Source organism: Leptonychotes weddellii, chromosome 3 (assembly GCF_054177405.1).
Source record: "Leptonychotes weddellii isolate Sample4059 chromosome 3, ASM5417740v2, whole genome shotgun sequence".
In the NCBI taxonomy this organism is placed as follows: domain Eukaryota; kingdom Metazoa; phylum Chordata; class Mammalia; order Carnivora; family Phocidae; genus Leptonychotes; species Leptonychotes weddellii.
This window is the reverse complement of record NC_138371.1, coordinates 83,985,198-84,001,430: the sequence shown is the minus strand read 5'-3', so window position 1 is coordinate 84,001,430 and position 16,233 is coordinate 83,985,198. Positions and strand designations below refer to the sequence as shown.

Sequence of the window (16,233 nt, the reverse complement as noted above, 5' to 3'; positions counted from 1 at the left end):
CTGGGTGGCTCAGTTGGTTGAGCGACTGCCTTCGGCTCAGGTCATGATCCTGGAGTCCCTGGATCGAGTCCCGCATCGGGCTCCCTGCTCAGCGGGGAGCCTGCTTCTCCCTCTGACCCTCCCCCCTCTCATGTGCTCTCTCTCTCTCTCATTCTCTCTGTCTCAAATAAATAAATAAAATCTTTAAAAAAAAAAAAAAAAAAAAAAAAGATAGGTGCTGGTTTTCAAAGGTAATAAGTTAGAAAATCCAGTCTCATAAAGGAGGCTTATTTACCAAAGACTAACTGGTTCTTATTGGTCATCTCTTTCACTAGCAAATAAACTTTAGCTATATAACCTTGATCTTTACAATAAAACTGGTCCCAAGTTGACTTTGGGTTAATTATCCACACATAACTTTCTCACTTCATTTAGGAAATTGACAATATGTCGTTATATAAATACTCTAGAGGAGAGGAGATCCAGGTTTGTATTTGAGGAGTCTTGATCCAATAAAGAAATCATCCAGACATTAGTGTCCTTTACCATTCTTTTTTATTTAGCTCCACTCCCTTCTTCCTTGTGACCAATTCATTATTTTATGAACTTCCTATAAACAGCCAATAGAAAGAAATAAGGAGAAAACACTAACCTCTACCTATCACTTGTTAGCTGTTGCTAGGGCATTTTTTTTTTTTAAGTGGAACATAAAAATATTGCCTAAGATTAGGTTGGATTGTGTTTGTTGACTCCAGTCACCCACACTTTCCCCTGTCTATTTCTATGGGATAGAGAATTAGTAGGAGAATTAGCTGCAGTGTTGGTTTTCAATATATTCATTTCTAGAAAATAATTACCAAGGTCTACATGATTATGAATGATGGATTATGCTCAACTGAATATTTCTTAAATATTTTATTTGAGAGAGAGAGAGCACAAGCACAAGCAGGGTGGAGGGGAGAGGGAAAAGCAGACTCCCCGCTGAGCAGGGAGCCTGATGCAGGACGTGATCCCAGGACCCTGGGATCATGACCCGAGCCAAAGGCAGATGCTTAACTGACAACTACCCAGGCGCCCTCAACTGAATATTTTAAAACCACATCCAGCAGAATTAGAAACTGATAGACTGAGGTCTAAGGGAGGAAATTCCCAAATCTCATCAAATTACACCCATGACCTCTTCTCACTCAGGTTTAGATGAGGAGCTAAGATATAGACTAAAATATAAGTAAATTGTTATATATATATATATATATATATATATATATATATATATACATACATACACACACATATATATACTATGTATGTACTATATATTTACTATATAAGTTAATTGTTCAAGGTGACATAATAATTTGATGTGTGCATGTGTTGTTTTCTTTTTTGCTTTATTTGATGGCTTAGACTAAGCAGGTATATAAATTCTAACATTAATTCACTTGGTTCTAACATCAATTGATTTTTTTATGAAGTAGAAAATCAGTAGAACACTAATAGGGGATATCTACCTAGATACCTTCATTTTTCTTTCATTGGCAAATCATTTAAGTTCTTATTCCTTCTTATGAGAACAAATTAATTGGTGAATTAGTAATAAATTATTGGTAAGCATTTAGCATGGGATTCATTTGCAGATAATTAAGTATAATTACCTGGTTTCATTAGCCCTTTATCATCTAGAGACAATTTGATACAATTAAAATATAAAATTAGTTTGAGTATTGACAGATTATCCAACTATAAAGTCACATGGATAAAAAATGTGTTTCAGTGACTCCAAACATTTAAAATTAGAAGAAAATTTTGTGGCATTTTTCTGCATATTTCAGTGCAATCCAACATTATCATTTTGATTAACAGCCAAGATTCAGTTTACAGGTTGTGTTCTTGCTACAATATCTGAAAAACTAAAAGGCATAAAAATAAATAAGACATCCCAATATAGAAATGATGATTTTGGTGACCTTAATTTAGAGACTTTTATTTCTCCTGTGGTTTAAGTATCTATGTGCCTCTTTAGATTTGGGGTCTGGAATTGTGGTGTTGTGACCATTCTTAATGGTATTTATTGAATAATTACTATGTAAAATACGTACCAAGATTTTTAGAGACTGACGTGGAAAGTAGAAAGCATGCTATCATGCCCTCAAAGAGTTTATAAAGAAAGGAAGGAGCCAGGGTAATAAAGGCAATATTATAAGGACAGGTGTAGTGTATAAGTATATGGGTATGTATATCTGTTCAGAAACAAATCCTATACAATAATTTCTGAGCATGAGTAGAGAGTTGCACAGGAAGGAAGAGAAAAATTTATCTTTATTAAAAGAAAGAAGGGTTGGGGCGCCTGGGTGGCCCAGATGGTTAAGCGGCTGCCTTAGGCTCAGGTCATGATCCCAGAGTCCTGGGATCGAGCCCCACGTTGGGCTCCCTGACAGCAGGGAACGTGCTTCTCCCTCTCCCTCTGCCTCTCCCCCTCCTCATGCTCTCTCTCTGTATCTCTGTGTCTCAAATGAATAAATAAAATCTTTTTAAAAATACTTAAAAAAAAAAAAAAAAAGAAAGAGGGTCAATGAAGCCTTGATTAGAGTTCTGAAGGCGGGGGGAAGCGTAGGATTTAGGACAGTTGAAAGATTATTCCAGTAGGGGGAGCTTGAAGGTTCACCATGGGTAGAGCGTCTGGATGAAATGTGGCACACAGGTTTACCTGGCTCAAGGGCATTATGTGAATTGAGGCTATAAGAGGACCCCTGGGCAAAGTGATATTTGCAGGAGGTCTTTGAAGTTCACATTTATACATTTGTTGAAAGGGCAGTATGACGTGCAGTGGCTCATCCCCTGTGGATCAGAGGGCCTCCCAAATAAGAGGAAAGTTCTGGTATATTGGCAATATTGATTTTATTAATTCTCTTTATATACCTGTTCCGGGGTTTTAAAAATGATTTTCTCATTAAAATGTTCTGTGTGGGGGCGCCTGGGTGGCTCAGTCGTTAAGCGTCTGCCTTCGGCTCAGGGAGTGATCCCAGGGTCCTGGGATCAAGTCCCGCATCGGGATCCCTGCTCAGCGGGAAGCTTGCTTCTCCCTCTCCCACTCCCCCTTCTTGTGTTCCCCCTCTCGCTGTCTCTCTCTCTGTCAAATAAATAAATAAAATCTTTAAAAAAAAATAAAAATGTTCTGTGTGGTTATTTCTATTGTGCTAGACTATCTGAGGGCACAGGGACATTGTCTTCCTTTTTTCATTCATTTTAAACATTCAAAATGCATTTATCTCTTGCTATGTGGCAGAATATTTGAGAGCAGAGAATGTGTTTAATTGATGAAAATAGTTTCTATGTGCCTAATTCTACATGGAAGATAGAAATGTAGCCTTCACCATAACATAGGAAAAGAAAGAGCTATCAGGTGGGAAAAACAAAAAACAATTTATAGTGAATCACAAAATGGTTTTAGTTTCTAAATACTATGTTTAACACCTCAGTTGTCTCTTCCCTGTAGCTGTTACGCATGTGCCTACACCTACACAGATAATCATATATAATTTGCCAACTAACTCTGGGTCCATTCTAACTCTGCCTGCTCTTTGATTTTCACAGTCATGTGATCCCCACTCAATGCAGAGAAGAACCCGCCATCTGCTGAGACCCTCACTGAATTCAAGGACATGTGCTGAAGACTCACAGGTGCGGCCTTGCCTCCTCAATGAAAACTGCTTCCAGTTCCAGTACAATCTAACAGGTACAGTTGAAATCCACAGCCATGCCATTTCTCTGGAACACTAATGGGAGTGTGTGTGTGTGTGTGTCCATTCATTCTTGGGATTAAGGTCTGACAGTAGAATGTGAGAGTGTATTGTATGAAAGGCTGAGGATTTGACATTTCCAGAGTCCCTTCACAAAAGAAATGCTCACTCTTGGCATGTAGATTCAGCAAGGCCACCTGGAATCTCTGAATTCCAAGATGCTTAAAAAGACTTGGCAGAGTTTCAGAATAGAGCTGAATTAAGCCATAATAAACCAAAATAAGAAGAAAAAAAAGCAGCAGGGGATAATTTGCCATTTAGGGAGGAATGTAGTCATGCTGTCATAGAATTTAGCTCTTTCATGGCCTTTACTATTTCAAGAAATTCAAGCTTGTGATGTACTTTGCTGTATGGGTCTTAATGAGGATAAATGGTAGACCTGAGTGGACAGGGATATTTTAGAGGCACTGGGAATCCCACCCACCTCATTATTCAGCCACTGCTCAGGATTTTTCTGGGCACCACAGTGTCTAATACCACAGACTGTGTAGTTACATTGATTTGCTACCCGTAATTACCTGCAGGAGCAGATATACAAAATGCCACCAAATGTGGAACCATGTTAAGTCTCAGCATTGAATTCAGTACTGACAACCAAGCAATCAACATGCCTGCAGAGGCAAAGCAGTAGCCTCTTCTGAAACCAGTTCCCCACTGAGGTCACATAGGCATGACTGAGATTTCTCACATAGAAAACTTTATAGTGAATTCTAGGGGGACAATTTGATTGTCTTTATTGGTGAAAGATGACCTAGTGTATTTGCCCTTTTTCTTTAGTTAAAGGTGCTTCAGATCCTTGATTTTTATAGTAATTTTTCAGAAATGCAGTACAGTTTGTTATACTGGAAGATCATGTCTTTAAAATACTGATTTTATGGGGCGCCTGGGTGGCTCACTTGGTTAAACGACCAGCTCTTGATTTCGACTCAGGTCGTGATCTCGGGGTCATGAGATGGAGCCCTGCGTGGGGCTCTGGGCTCAGCAGGGAGACTGCTTCTCTCCCTCTACCTTTGCTCCTCCCCCGTTTGCACACAAGCACTTGCGCCAGTGTGCATTCTCTCTCCCTCTCTCTCTCTAAAATAAAATAAAATAAAAAATAAAATACTGATTTTATTATATATCGGCTTACTATTCCTGTTAAACTCATAGATCACTTATCAAACATTGAAAATGTCTTTAAAGAGGTTCTCAATGTTTATCATCAAAGAGCATTCTTCCTAATTACACCAAAAGTAAGTTTTTTTTGGTTTTTTGGTTTTTTTTTAAGAATCAGATTAATTGAGATGCCTGGGTGGCTCAGTTGATTAAGCGTCTGCTTCGGCACAGGTCCTGATCCCAGGGTCCTGGGATCAAGCCCTGCATTGGGCTCCTTGCTCAGCAGGGAGCCTGCTTCTCCCTCTGCCTGCCGCTCACCCTTCATGTGTGCTCTCTCTCTTTCTCTGACAAATAAATAAATCTTTAAAAAAAAAATCAGTTTAATTATGGGATAATTCGTTCAAACTCCCAGTTATCTAGTTTGTAATGCAGCTATCTAAATCTATAAAACCTTCCCTCATGAGAGAATAATTTGAAAAAAAAATAGATTTTCTGTAATAATCATACAGTTCTGAGGTACCTCTCTTTCCTTTCTGAGGCACCTGTCTTAGCTCCACTGTACTGAATGTATGAAATGGTTTAGATAATTGGATTTATTCCTTGAAAATATTTTCAAGTTACATCAAAGAGTAGCATTGTTTCTGGGTCCCTTTTGTCTCCTTATCCCCCACAAACAGGATTCCAAACTAGTTTTCCTTTACCATCCTGGTGAGTGTCTTTCCCTTCCTCTTCAGTCAACAGTGACATGGTCTCTAACAAACCGTTTGGATTTTTACTTTTAGAAAGCAAACGTAGGGAGGTGACACACTTTTATTTGGTTGCTTATTTGTTTTGCAATAAAAGAATTGCAGGGTGCTTTTTGAAGCCACCTGGAAATGACTCTAGGGTTATGTATATATACTGTCCCTCCTCACCAGTGCAAATCATCAAAGGTCTGTTGTATTTTGCTCACACGACCATAATTCTGAAACTCGGTGTGGTGATCCTGTACCTGTAGATTGGAGCATGTGCCAGCTAAGTGAAAATGTCACCTGCGGACGAGGCGTCAAGACCCGCCTTCTGAGCTGTGTGCGTAGTGACGGCAAGCTGGTTGGTGTGGACCAGTGTGAGCAGGTAATTTGTCTATATTTGTATCTCACACTCGAGGCTTTGTGTTTCTTAATATTAGTAATATTAATTACTAATATTAGTAATTAGTAAATTAGTAATATTTGTAATCTTAATATTAGGCTACAACCTTGATGCTTGATATAAAGGTCAAACTGATTCCTTCTTGAAGCTTCTTGAAGCTTATTAGCTTTAGTTAGAGTAAGAGGTAACTGGTACGGGACAGTTATACCTCATTCCTTTGAACTTAGTCAAAATGACTGGGAAAGGTCATTTTGCACTGAGGAAATGGATTCATTAAAAAATTATTTGTATTACTTTCAAGAACTTATGTAGATGTACTTGCTTGCTACAAACTATTCACATCAGGCGACTTTAATATCTGGATAGGACTCTGTATTAGGCCGGTAATTCATTTGCATATATGAACACTGTGCCTTGCATATAAGATGAACACTGACACTTGCTATTAGAATATGCTGCTCATTTGCTTAGCAAATGATTGCTAGATAAATAGCACAGTTGTATTTTTCTTCTAAACCTAAGTTAAAATGCCTCCCTGCCAAGTTCCAATTAGTGAGTTCTGAATTTTTCTAACGTTGTTGTTCCTTTCTTTCCTGTGATAAACTATGTAGAGCTTGGACAAAAGCTGTAGTCAAACCTGTTCCAAAGAAGTTGCATTTCCTTTCCAACATCTGAGTGAAAATCTCTGTGGGGACAGTTTAATAGAAATAAGGATGACCACATGCTGTCGCACTGGAAGAATCACCAACACAGTCTTTGGAATAAATTGAAAATACAGGGTCAGTTAACTCAGGCTTCCATAGAAGCTTCCTAAACAAATTGGCAAAATGAAAATTGGTCCCATTTCTCCTGACCGATGGAGTCCACAAGTGGAATTAAAATCAAAACCAAATTTTTCTCACCTATCCTGATTTAAGTATTCTCCTGTTAAGAATTATAAAAATAATTCTAAACCAACAGGACAGCCAGAGACAATAACCCTGAGAAAAAGCCATCTGAAATTGGACATCCCCTTTGGTGAAATTCTAACACTGGCTAAGACAGGGCAGAGTTCTGTCCACCAAGTGTCAGTGCTTTATCTTAACATTTCATTTAATCTGTCTCTCCAAAAGTTGTCTGCTTTAGGAAAAATAAATCCCCAATCTACAGCAACTCCAAATAAACTAAAAATCGTACATTTGGTGTATGTAATAAATCTTTTCTTTTGATACAAAGTAAGATGGAAACTATTCAGTAATAGAAAAATCAGTTTCTCTGCTTTTCAAATACCGTATGTTCAACAAATATTTAAAGAATATTAGTTTAAGGAAGTCCCAAATTATTAACCTATCTAGAGTAGCCGTATTTCTCAAATGGATTGAAGATCCTATGTGGTAATTTCTCTATTGCCTATGCAGCATATAATCATGCTATAATCATTCATTTTAGGTTGGTGTGGACATTGCTAACATTTAACATGTGTTGAATGTCAGAGTTTTCCTAAATAAGCAAATAGTCTGATTTCTGTAGCAAGATTTTTCATTATTCTTTCTGTGTTTCTTAGATGATTTCTTTCACAAAGAACTCTTCTAGTTTGGCCATTAGAAAAATCTATAGATTTTTGCCTCCATGCTGGTTTAAGAGAGGACAAGAGGAAAATAAACCGTATCACCAATTTTTCTCATGATTTAGAGTATGGTTATGTTTTCAACCTAATAGGTGTTTTTTAATAAGCATAGTTGGGTTGTTGATTCTGTTTTTATTCTTATTTTTTTAGCCTGGCTAGCTGTTAATTTTGAACTCTCTTTGTACTATTGGCCCATCCAGAAGTGCTAGGTACCTGTATTTAACACTAAGCGAGGACAGATTTCTGTTTCACATAACTGTCTGCTTTCCCAGTACCCTAACTGCAGGTCTATTCTACAGTTGAGGACTTTAAAAAAAAGAAATTTGGGCCAACAACTTTCTATTCTGTGAAGTTAGGCCAACCATTTTCTAGGACTGCCACCAATTTGTATAAGAAAAGATATTTTTCCATACAAAGATGTAGAAATATTATCATCATAGAATAAAGTCTTTCCCATGAAAGGATAGTGATTTGATTTGACAGTGATAGGATTTCTGCAATAAAATCATATTTTATTTTCATCTGCAGCGTAACTTGGAGAAGCCCCAGAGAATGAGCATTCACTGCCTGGTGGAATGTGTGGTCAACTGTCAGCTCTCAGGGTGGACAGCTTGGACAGAATGTTCAAAGACTTGTGGCCATGGAGGTATTTGGGTTCCCTATGTTTGTCCCCACTAAACAGTTTGGTTTTTATTTTTTTTATTAATTTTTTTTAAATTTTAATTTTTTAAAGTAGGCACCATGCCCAGTGCAGAGCCCAGTGTGCATCTTGAACCTCACAACCCTGAGATCAAGACCCGAGCTGAGATCAAGAGTCGGTTGGTTCACTGACTGAGCCACCTAGGTGCCCCAACAGTTTGGTTTTTATTTTTGTTTTTGTTTTTTTTAAATATCATAGGATGCTAAGAACATAGGATTTCTTTCCTTTTTTTTTTAAGATTTTATTTATTTATTTGAGAGAGAGAGAATGAGAGAGATCACATGAGAGTGGGGAGGGTCAGAGGGAGAAGCAGACTCCCCGCCGAGCAGGGAGCCCGATGTGGGACTCAATCCAGGGACTCCAGGGTCATGACTTGAGCCGAAGGCAGTCGCTTAACCAACTGAGCCACCCAGGTGCCCAAGTTTGGTTTTTAAATACCTTTCTGTATGCCATAACTTGACAAATGGGCATAAGGCATGTTGGCCAGTTGGTGGAGGCAATGTGAGGCCGACCCAGAGGGGAAGGGAGATAGAACTTGCCTTGTATCAGTCCTTTCTGTCGAGGTAGAGGTTGCAAACCTGACCTGTCCACAGTGGCAGACACCAAAAGAACTGCTAGCCCAGTGAGACAGTATTTTTTCAAAAGGTCATAAACTCAGGGTACCTGGGTGGCTCAGTCAGTTAAGCGTCCAAATCTTGAGTTCGGCTCAGGTCATGATCTCAATGCTCTGTGCTGGAGGTGTGGAGCCTGCTTAAGATTCTCTCTTTCCCTCTCCCTCCAGCCAACCCCCCTTCTTAAAAAAAAAAAAAAAAATCATAAACTCAACAAAATATTGGCCTCCATGGTTTTTGGAAGAAGTATGTATTGTATAAGTAATCTTGTGTCAGACAAACCCCCAAATCACAATGGCTTAATATCCCAGACTAGAGACTAATTTTTCACTCACATAAGAGGGGTTGTTTGCACTTTAAAAAGTCAATCAAGAACACAGGTTGATGGAGGATCTACCACTTTAACAGAACCAATTTTCTCTGGAGGGTGCCTTCCCGTTGGCTCTATGCAGGTAACATACATCCTTCCCATCTGTATTATACAAAATTTCATCCCATGTTCCCAGCTCAATGCAAGATGGTCAGGCAGCAAATGTAATTTCTAGATGGCCAGTCACTTCTCAGCAATAGTGTTCACTATGGAGGAAAAGGAGTATAAATCTGTGGTGAACAGATAGCAACCATTACCACAAGTTCCCAGGATTTCAGTGGGCAGATGATATACAGTGGCAAGGAATGAAAGGCAAGTGATACTCAGAAGCTAGGCAAAGGGATATATAGATAGCACTTGAGCATCAGACTAAAGTGGGGACCAAGACATTGTCCATGGAAAAGAACACAAGAAAATAATTGGAAAGCACAGACCTGTGGTCTAGGATAGGGCTGCGTTTCTGATAAAGAGTTCTACTCTATCACAAGGTAGATGTCAGATATTTGGATTAGGGCCCTAGGGGAAAATCTTGTTGTATGGTTAGGCACTAAGCAGAAGAGAAGGGAAGAATTGCAAGTTGCAGGAGTCATGGAATCAAAATGGGAGGAGGATACACCAAGACCTGGATCTGATTGCCAAACAAAAATATTTGGGACAGGTTTCTAGAAGTGACTGGACCACGGGCACTAGGACATAGGTTCATTTCTAAGCTACTCCCAAATGAGTGTGCTGGAGTTGCAGATAATTCTCTGCCTCAGTTGGCATTATCTAAGGAACTGAGGTAGGATGCATCATGGAAAAGGGGCTCATGTGTGAACTCAGCTATCAGATTTTGGTAACAGAGCTGAGAACAGTAATCAGGATCTGTATTAGGAAAATGTGGCTAAGGAAATTGAAAACTACTTCTGCAAAGAGCATCACTCACAATGAAAATATGGGAGTCACAATGTCCAATAATGACATGCCATTTCCTGCACAGTTGAGAGCCTGTGCTCTCAAAGAACCTCAGGAAACCAAATGAAAAGTTTTCCATGATCGACTGACTGTTCCTCAAATATTCTGATCGGCAGCATGGTATAGTTTCCAGTTGAGCATCCACTTTAAAGTTGGGTAAATCTAGGTTCAAATTGCAGCTGTTTAGGCAAATTACTTAATCTGATTCTCAGCTGCTTTATCTATAAAATAGAATGCAGGCACACTGGAGGTGTTTTGGTTTGAGAATTAAATAATATGAAGTATATGAACACCTAGTGCAGTAACTGACACATCCTGGGTGTTTATTGTATGTTAATTTTCATCTCCATCTTCTTAGCTCCCAATAGTAGAGAGGGTCATTGGAGACTCCCTAGGATCTTTCAAGGATAATTCTATAGACTTAGGCACTCTGTCTCCCAATCTCATTTCTCATCCTTTTACCCCACTTAAAATCCATACATCATAATCACAGCCTAAGGGTATTTTTAAAATGCAAATTTGAACACTTGTCTTCTTACTTAAGAGCCATTTATCCATTAAACAACTACCCATGTGTCAGTTCTAGTTCAATGTGTTGGGGGGCAGCAGTGGGTGGGAGACACTTGCCCTCTTCTCGTGGAGTTGCTGTGTAGTTGAGGGACAATAGACAATAAACAAGCAAAGAGGTAATATTGTATGTTGGTGAGTTCACTACAGACTCATACAAATGAAAAGTGTTTTTCACATTAGCAATGTCTTTTTTCAGAACAGCTGGTTGCTCCTCTCCAGCAGTGACTCACCCTGGTTATTCCACAGCTACAAACACTGCAGTCTTGTCCTCATGGGTTTCTGGGAGGTGTCTCTTTTACAGTGGTAAAGGGTAGCATGGAAAAGTAGAGAAAGGATGAAGTCCCGAACTGTAAGCATGGTCCACAGGACCTGTGGGATCTCACCCATGCCTGCCTCTCTATGCCCATCACCCTCCACTGATCCCTTGGCTCTCTTTGCTCTAATACAGTGTATTTCAGTCACATCCTTCAGTGTGTGCTGTTTCCTTATGTGGAGCATCTTACCATCACCCCACTACTGCCTCCTACTATTCTTCTTATGCAAGAATTGAATCAGTTGTAATGTCTATATGTCTAAGGGGCCAAAGACCCTGTTTGGGTTCTTCATGGGTAAATCCCCCCAGTTCCCATGAGCACAGTACCTGACACATTGGAGGAATTTCAGTTAGTATCTGTCATTGCCCATGTTGTTCTGCATCATAGGGGAAGAGCCTGAACTGGATCACAAGCCCAAAGGCAGCCAAACCCTGCCAGTGGATGTTTTCCTCACCCTCTAACTAAATGCATATGTCTTAGGTCCCCTTACCCAAGAATGTGTTCAATGCAAAGGAGACAGATCTGTTTATTATTATTTTTGCCTGGGAGCCCTAATTCTGCCACTGTACCAAGTCAGTGAAACATGACAGATCTCCATGTTATGCTAATACACTACCTTTAAAAATAAGACCCTTAATTTTAAGTTTAGTATTCAAGTATTTAAGTTTTCAAGCAGTTCTGTTAGTGCTGTAGACTAAGCAGCCCTTGTGTGTTTATTAGAAAGACAAAAACAAACAAAAGAAAAAGCTTTCCAAATCTGAATCCCACTATTGGAGAATTCTAGGTAATTAGAGTGTGAACTTAAATTCACCTTTTCTAAGCCTTAGAATAATAAACAAAGAGAAACAATCAAAGATTTCCTAAGGAAGTCATTGTGTGAACTCAGGTACCAGTGGTACTGGGGAAGGAATGTTAACTACTTGGAGAAATCAAGTTCCATAAAGGACTTGAAAGTCATCTAAATAGTATTCATGGGCATTCAATATAGCACTAGTTATAAATCATCTCTAGCTAGTTTCTAAGGGTCTATTAGGATATCTTCTTGGGACTCTTCTTGATCTTTAGATGTCTTGATCTCCTGAATTGTCATATGTAATTATACCTTTAAAAATATATTCCACAATCCTGATATCTTTCAGACCCTCCAGTGATCTAAATGTGTGCGTATTCCGTGTTCCTTTATTCATTCAACAAAGATTTATAAAGTTTATTAACTATTATCCTGGCACCTAACAGTGTCTTCTTTCATTATCAAAAGTGGCAATGTGAAAAATAAATTATATGGTGACCATGCTATTTAGACATCTGTTCTTGAAGGCAGGACTGTAGAAGTATATTCATATATTTTACAAATATTCATTGGATGCTTTCTGAGTGTCAGGCATTCTCCTAACAGCTGAGGCCACGCCATAGGACACAGAAAGGCTCCCAGGCAAACAGAGCCCCCCCGACATCATACAATGAATGTTCTGGTGGAAAACTGGATGGTGATGACAAGACAGATAGCAAATAAATGAGGATATAAACACAAAAATAACTGATGTCCATGATGAAACCAAAACAGATCATGTGATGGAGAATAAGGAGAACAAGTATTTTGCAAGGGAGTGAGGGATGGGGGAAGAAAGGCCCCTGACGAGGTGATATTTAGGTCAACATTGAATGACAAGGTGCCACCGCTCCTATAACTGGTGTTTTCTTTAGAAGGCTGCTCTTACTCAACCTCACAGGCATTTTTTGACTACCTGTTATATTGAAGCCTCTGTCAGGTCCTACAGACAAAAACCTAAAAATAAGTATTTTTTTAATTACATTTGTCCCCAGTTTCAATTTTAACAAATACACTGAACAGTACAAAGAAGAACAGGACACATGGCCTTAGAATTTCTAAGCACCCACCCTCAGGATATTGCAGAGAGAGCCTTTGTGGTTACATTACATTATACCCCACAGCCCCCAAACTCCTCCAGTTCCAGCCCCAGTCTTAGAGCACCACTCTTCCCTGATCATCAACCACCCCCACACAGGCAGATAGTAATGTTTCCAAAATGAGAGAATTATATATTTAGATCATGCCTTAATCCTCATGCAGCACAACCTAAAAGCAATAAGCAAACAGCGATCATCAAAAGCAAAAATGTATGACACAGATGAATGTGTTTCTTAAAAGAGACCAAACTCTGGAGTTGAAAGGGTTGGAAGCTATCGTCGAAAAGCATCTGTACCTTGCCCCTTCTGAGACAGTGTGCCAGCAGCTGTCTTTTGTATGAGCCGCTTTCATTTTTCCAACTGTTGATGGCAATGGGGCAGAAACCATGAGAGGAGATAGTTTATTTAGTCACATTAAAGTGGGCAAGCAAGTTGCCTGGGAGTCTGACTCCAGCCCCTGTGGCTCTCCGCTGACTTCTTTATCAAAGGCAAAAAAGTTCACACAGTTGTCTCAGTTTATGAATTCGCTGGCTGTCAGGCAAATGCTGGTGTGCTAGATGTCCCAGATGCTCCCCCCACGAGCCACACTTCACTATCAAATCCACAGAACTACATTGATCTGGGGAGAGATTCTGAAATGAGCTCTTTCTTTATTTTCCAAGTGTCTGGATTGCCTCGTTAATGTACACCTGATGCTTGGCATATACTTTCTAATTGTGTTAAAGATTTCAAGGTCAGAACAGTTTGAATCCAATTTATTTCACGTCAGAGAGAGACTGATTCTAAGCTTCCACTAAGGGATCTTTTTAGATAGATTTCAAAGATCAAAGCTTGTAATAGAAGAGCTTAATATTTGGATTAGTCATGTTCTTTGTTGAATTTTCATCAGTTCAGTGGAATGTAGAACTCCCTAAATTTAGCATATCATGAATTATTCATAATTATTATTTAACTGATAACACTCTAAGAATGTTATTAATCCCAAACTGATTTTTTTCCTATTTTGTATTTTTTAATTCACTGTATATGAGTTTATGTTTCCTACATTATGTAATCCAGTCTGATTCTGTGTTTCCCAGATGACATATAATTTTTGTCAGCTCTGGCCTATAATGCAAAAATAATTTTGTATTAACTCCAAAGTACCCCAACTTTTTTATTTTTCTGGCTTTTTTTTTTTTTTTCTTTTTAAGCAAAGGTAAGCTGGTAACCTTCAGTTTTAGTGTCTGTATAAAATGTGATCACTGTGGTATCCTTGATTAGGCACAGTCCAATAGTTAAACAATTCAAACTTATTTGTTATATCAAGCAATTAGTTCCTAGGACAAGAGAATAAGAAGCTAAATTATAGAATGGTAGAATGGGGAAAACAAAAGACTGAACAAGAAACCAGGAGATCTGAGTTTTCGAGCTGGCTTTTCCAATGGCAAGTTGTAGGTCTTTGAACTAGTCTTTGCAGAACTCGCACTACTTTTTATCTGTAAGCTGATGAAATGTTAGAATAATTACTTTTTAACATCTCTTGGTCAAAGGCACAATTATTGGAGCCCGAAGTGTTTTAGTAACTTTTTACAATACCACAAAATATAGGCATAGGCATAACTTTACAAGTGAGGTGATAAGTAAGCTGCTCAAGGTCATGTAGCTTGTCAGTTATGGAGGAAAGATTCAAAGCCATGTTCAAGTGTCTCCAAAGCTCTATTTGTTCTATTTTGCCCCTTTGCATCTGACACTGTACTTGTAAATGTTCATGTTATGTCCATGGTCCTATGTATCACTTTATAAAAATTCTCATAATTTATAGAGATTTAAAAATAAGCAGAGGAAATGGATCTCAGATTGGAACACAAAGAGTAGTAAGGGTTTTAAGAAGTGCCCCGGAATTTTAAGCCTCCTAAATGTATACTTGTTTCCTAATCAGTCATGTCATGCATTATCTAGCCTATCAATTGGAACGTAGCTGCAGGGAGCCAACATTACCTAGGAAAGGTGTGACTCTGATGGACACATGGAATCTTTATCTTGCCTAACTTGAGTGTTCTCTCGGATGACAGGTATCTGGATGCCTGCAGCAATTTTCAGATAGGCCAAGGAATCCCTCTGTAGGGGAAACCCTTGGACCGTAGCTCTGAATGCAGAACTGTTACCATATCTTCCATCTCTAACAATGCCAACCACAGGCCAAAGATCAGTCTTCAGGTTGCTGATCAGGGCCAAAAGTTTTCCCCACTCTGTTACATTAGGAAATAACATTGATAACATAACATAATAAAAGAGAAAAGGAAAATAACATTGATCCCAAATCCATGACCACCAGAGTGTATATTTAAAACAATGTTTACACTTAAACTTGGATAAAACATCTAGTCAGTATTTTTTAAGTTTTTTTTTTTTTTTTTTTTTAAGTAAACTCCACACACACATGGGGCTCAAACTCACAACCCTGAAATCAAAGGTCACATGTTCTACCAACTGAGCCAGCCTGGTGCCTATAAGTGATATTTGTTAAGAGAATTAAACAGTAGATTCCAGTATAAAGAGCCCATGAAATTAACTGAACATTTTAGACGATGTAACTTTCCACTGCTTTCAGAAATTTACTGACAAGTACCCCAAAACAAATAAAGAGCTTTCAGAGTGGAAGATGATGTTAGTACTATAATTTTAATTATATTTTACCAAAGGAAAATTTGAAATATATGAAAACAGGCAACACATTTGTTGCACAGGGTAGACCTAAGTACACATTTCAGACTTGTCCAAGTGGCCTAACAATTACAGCATAGCATTTGATACCTGACTTGGACCAGATGAAAACCTTTGAGAAGCACATGCTTTTAGAGTAAGATAGATCTTTATTCCAATCTTGCTAGTTGTGTGATTTTGCAAAAGAAATGTTTTAACTTCTCTGAGCTTCAGTTTATGAAGTGAGAATATTAATAAATGTGTGTTAAGCAGAGTCTGAGATTGGGATTCTTGTGGAAGTGATTTATTTGAGGGTAGTAGGGAGAACAGGTGCTCTCAGGGGAAGGGAGAGCCAAGCAGGCAGGATAAGGAAGGGAAAAGAACTAAGCAAGAATATTGCTATATCACCTCTGTATCATAGCACGTTGTATTCACTTAAGTAACTTAGTCTCTCCCCTCCATAACAAGGAATACTTTTATAATGACAAA

General features: G+C 38.7%; 1 protein-coding gene across 1 annotated transcript in view; it reads left to right on the top strand.

Moving 5' to 3' along the window:
* THSD7B (thrombospondin type 1 domain containing 7B) overlaps positions 1–16,233 on the top strand; it is a 658,530-nt gene that overhangs the window by 613,335 nt on the left and 28,962 nt on the right. Inside the window, exons 17-19 of the mRNA XM_081814537.1 lie at positions 3,574–3,715; positions 5,872–5,987; positions 8,140–8,257. Coding sequence (XP_081670663.1) covers positions 3,574–3,715; positions 5,872–5,987; positions 8,140–8,257 — 376 coding nt within the window. The remainder of the gene's footprint in view (positions 1–3,573; positions 3,716–5,871; positions 5,988–8,139; positions 8,258–16,233) is intronic.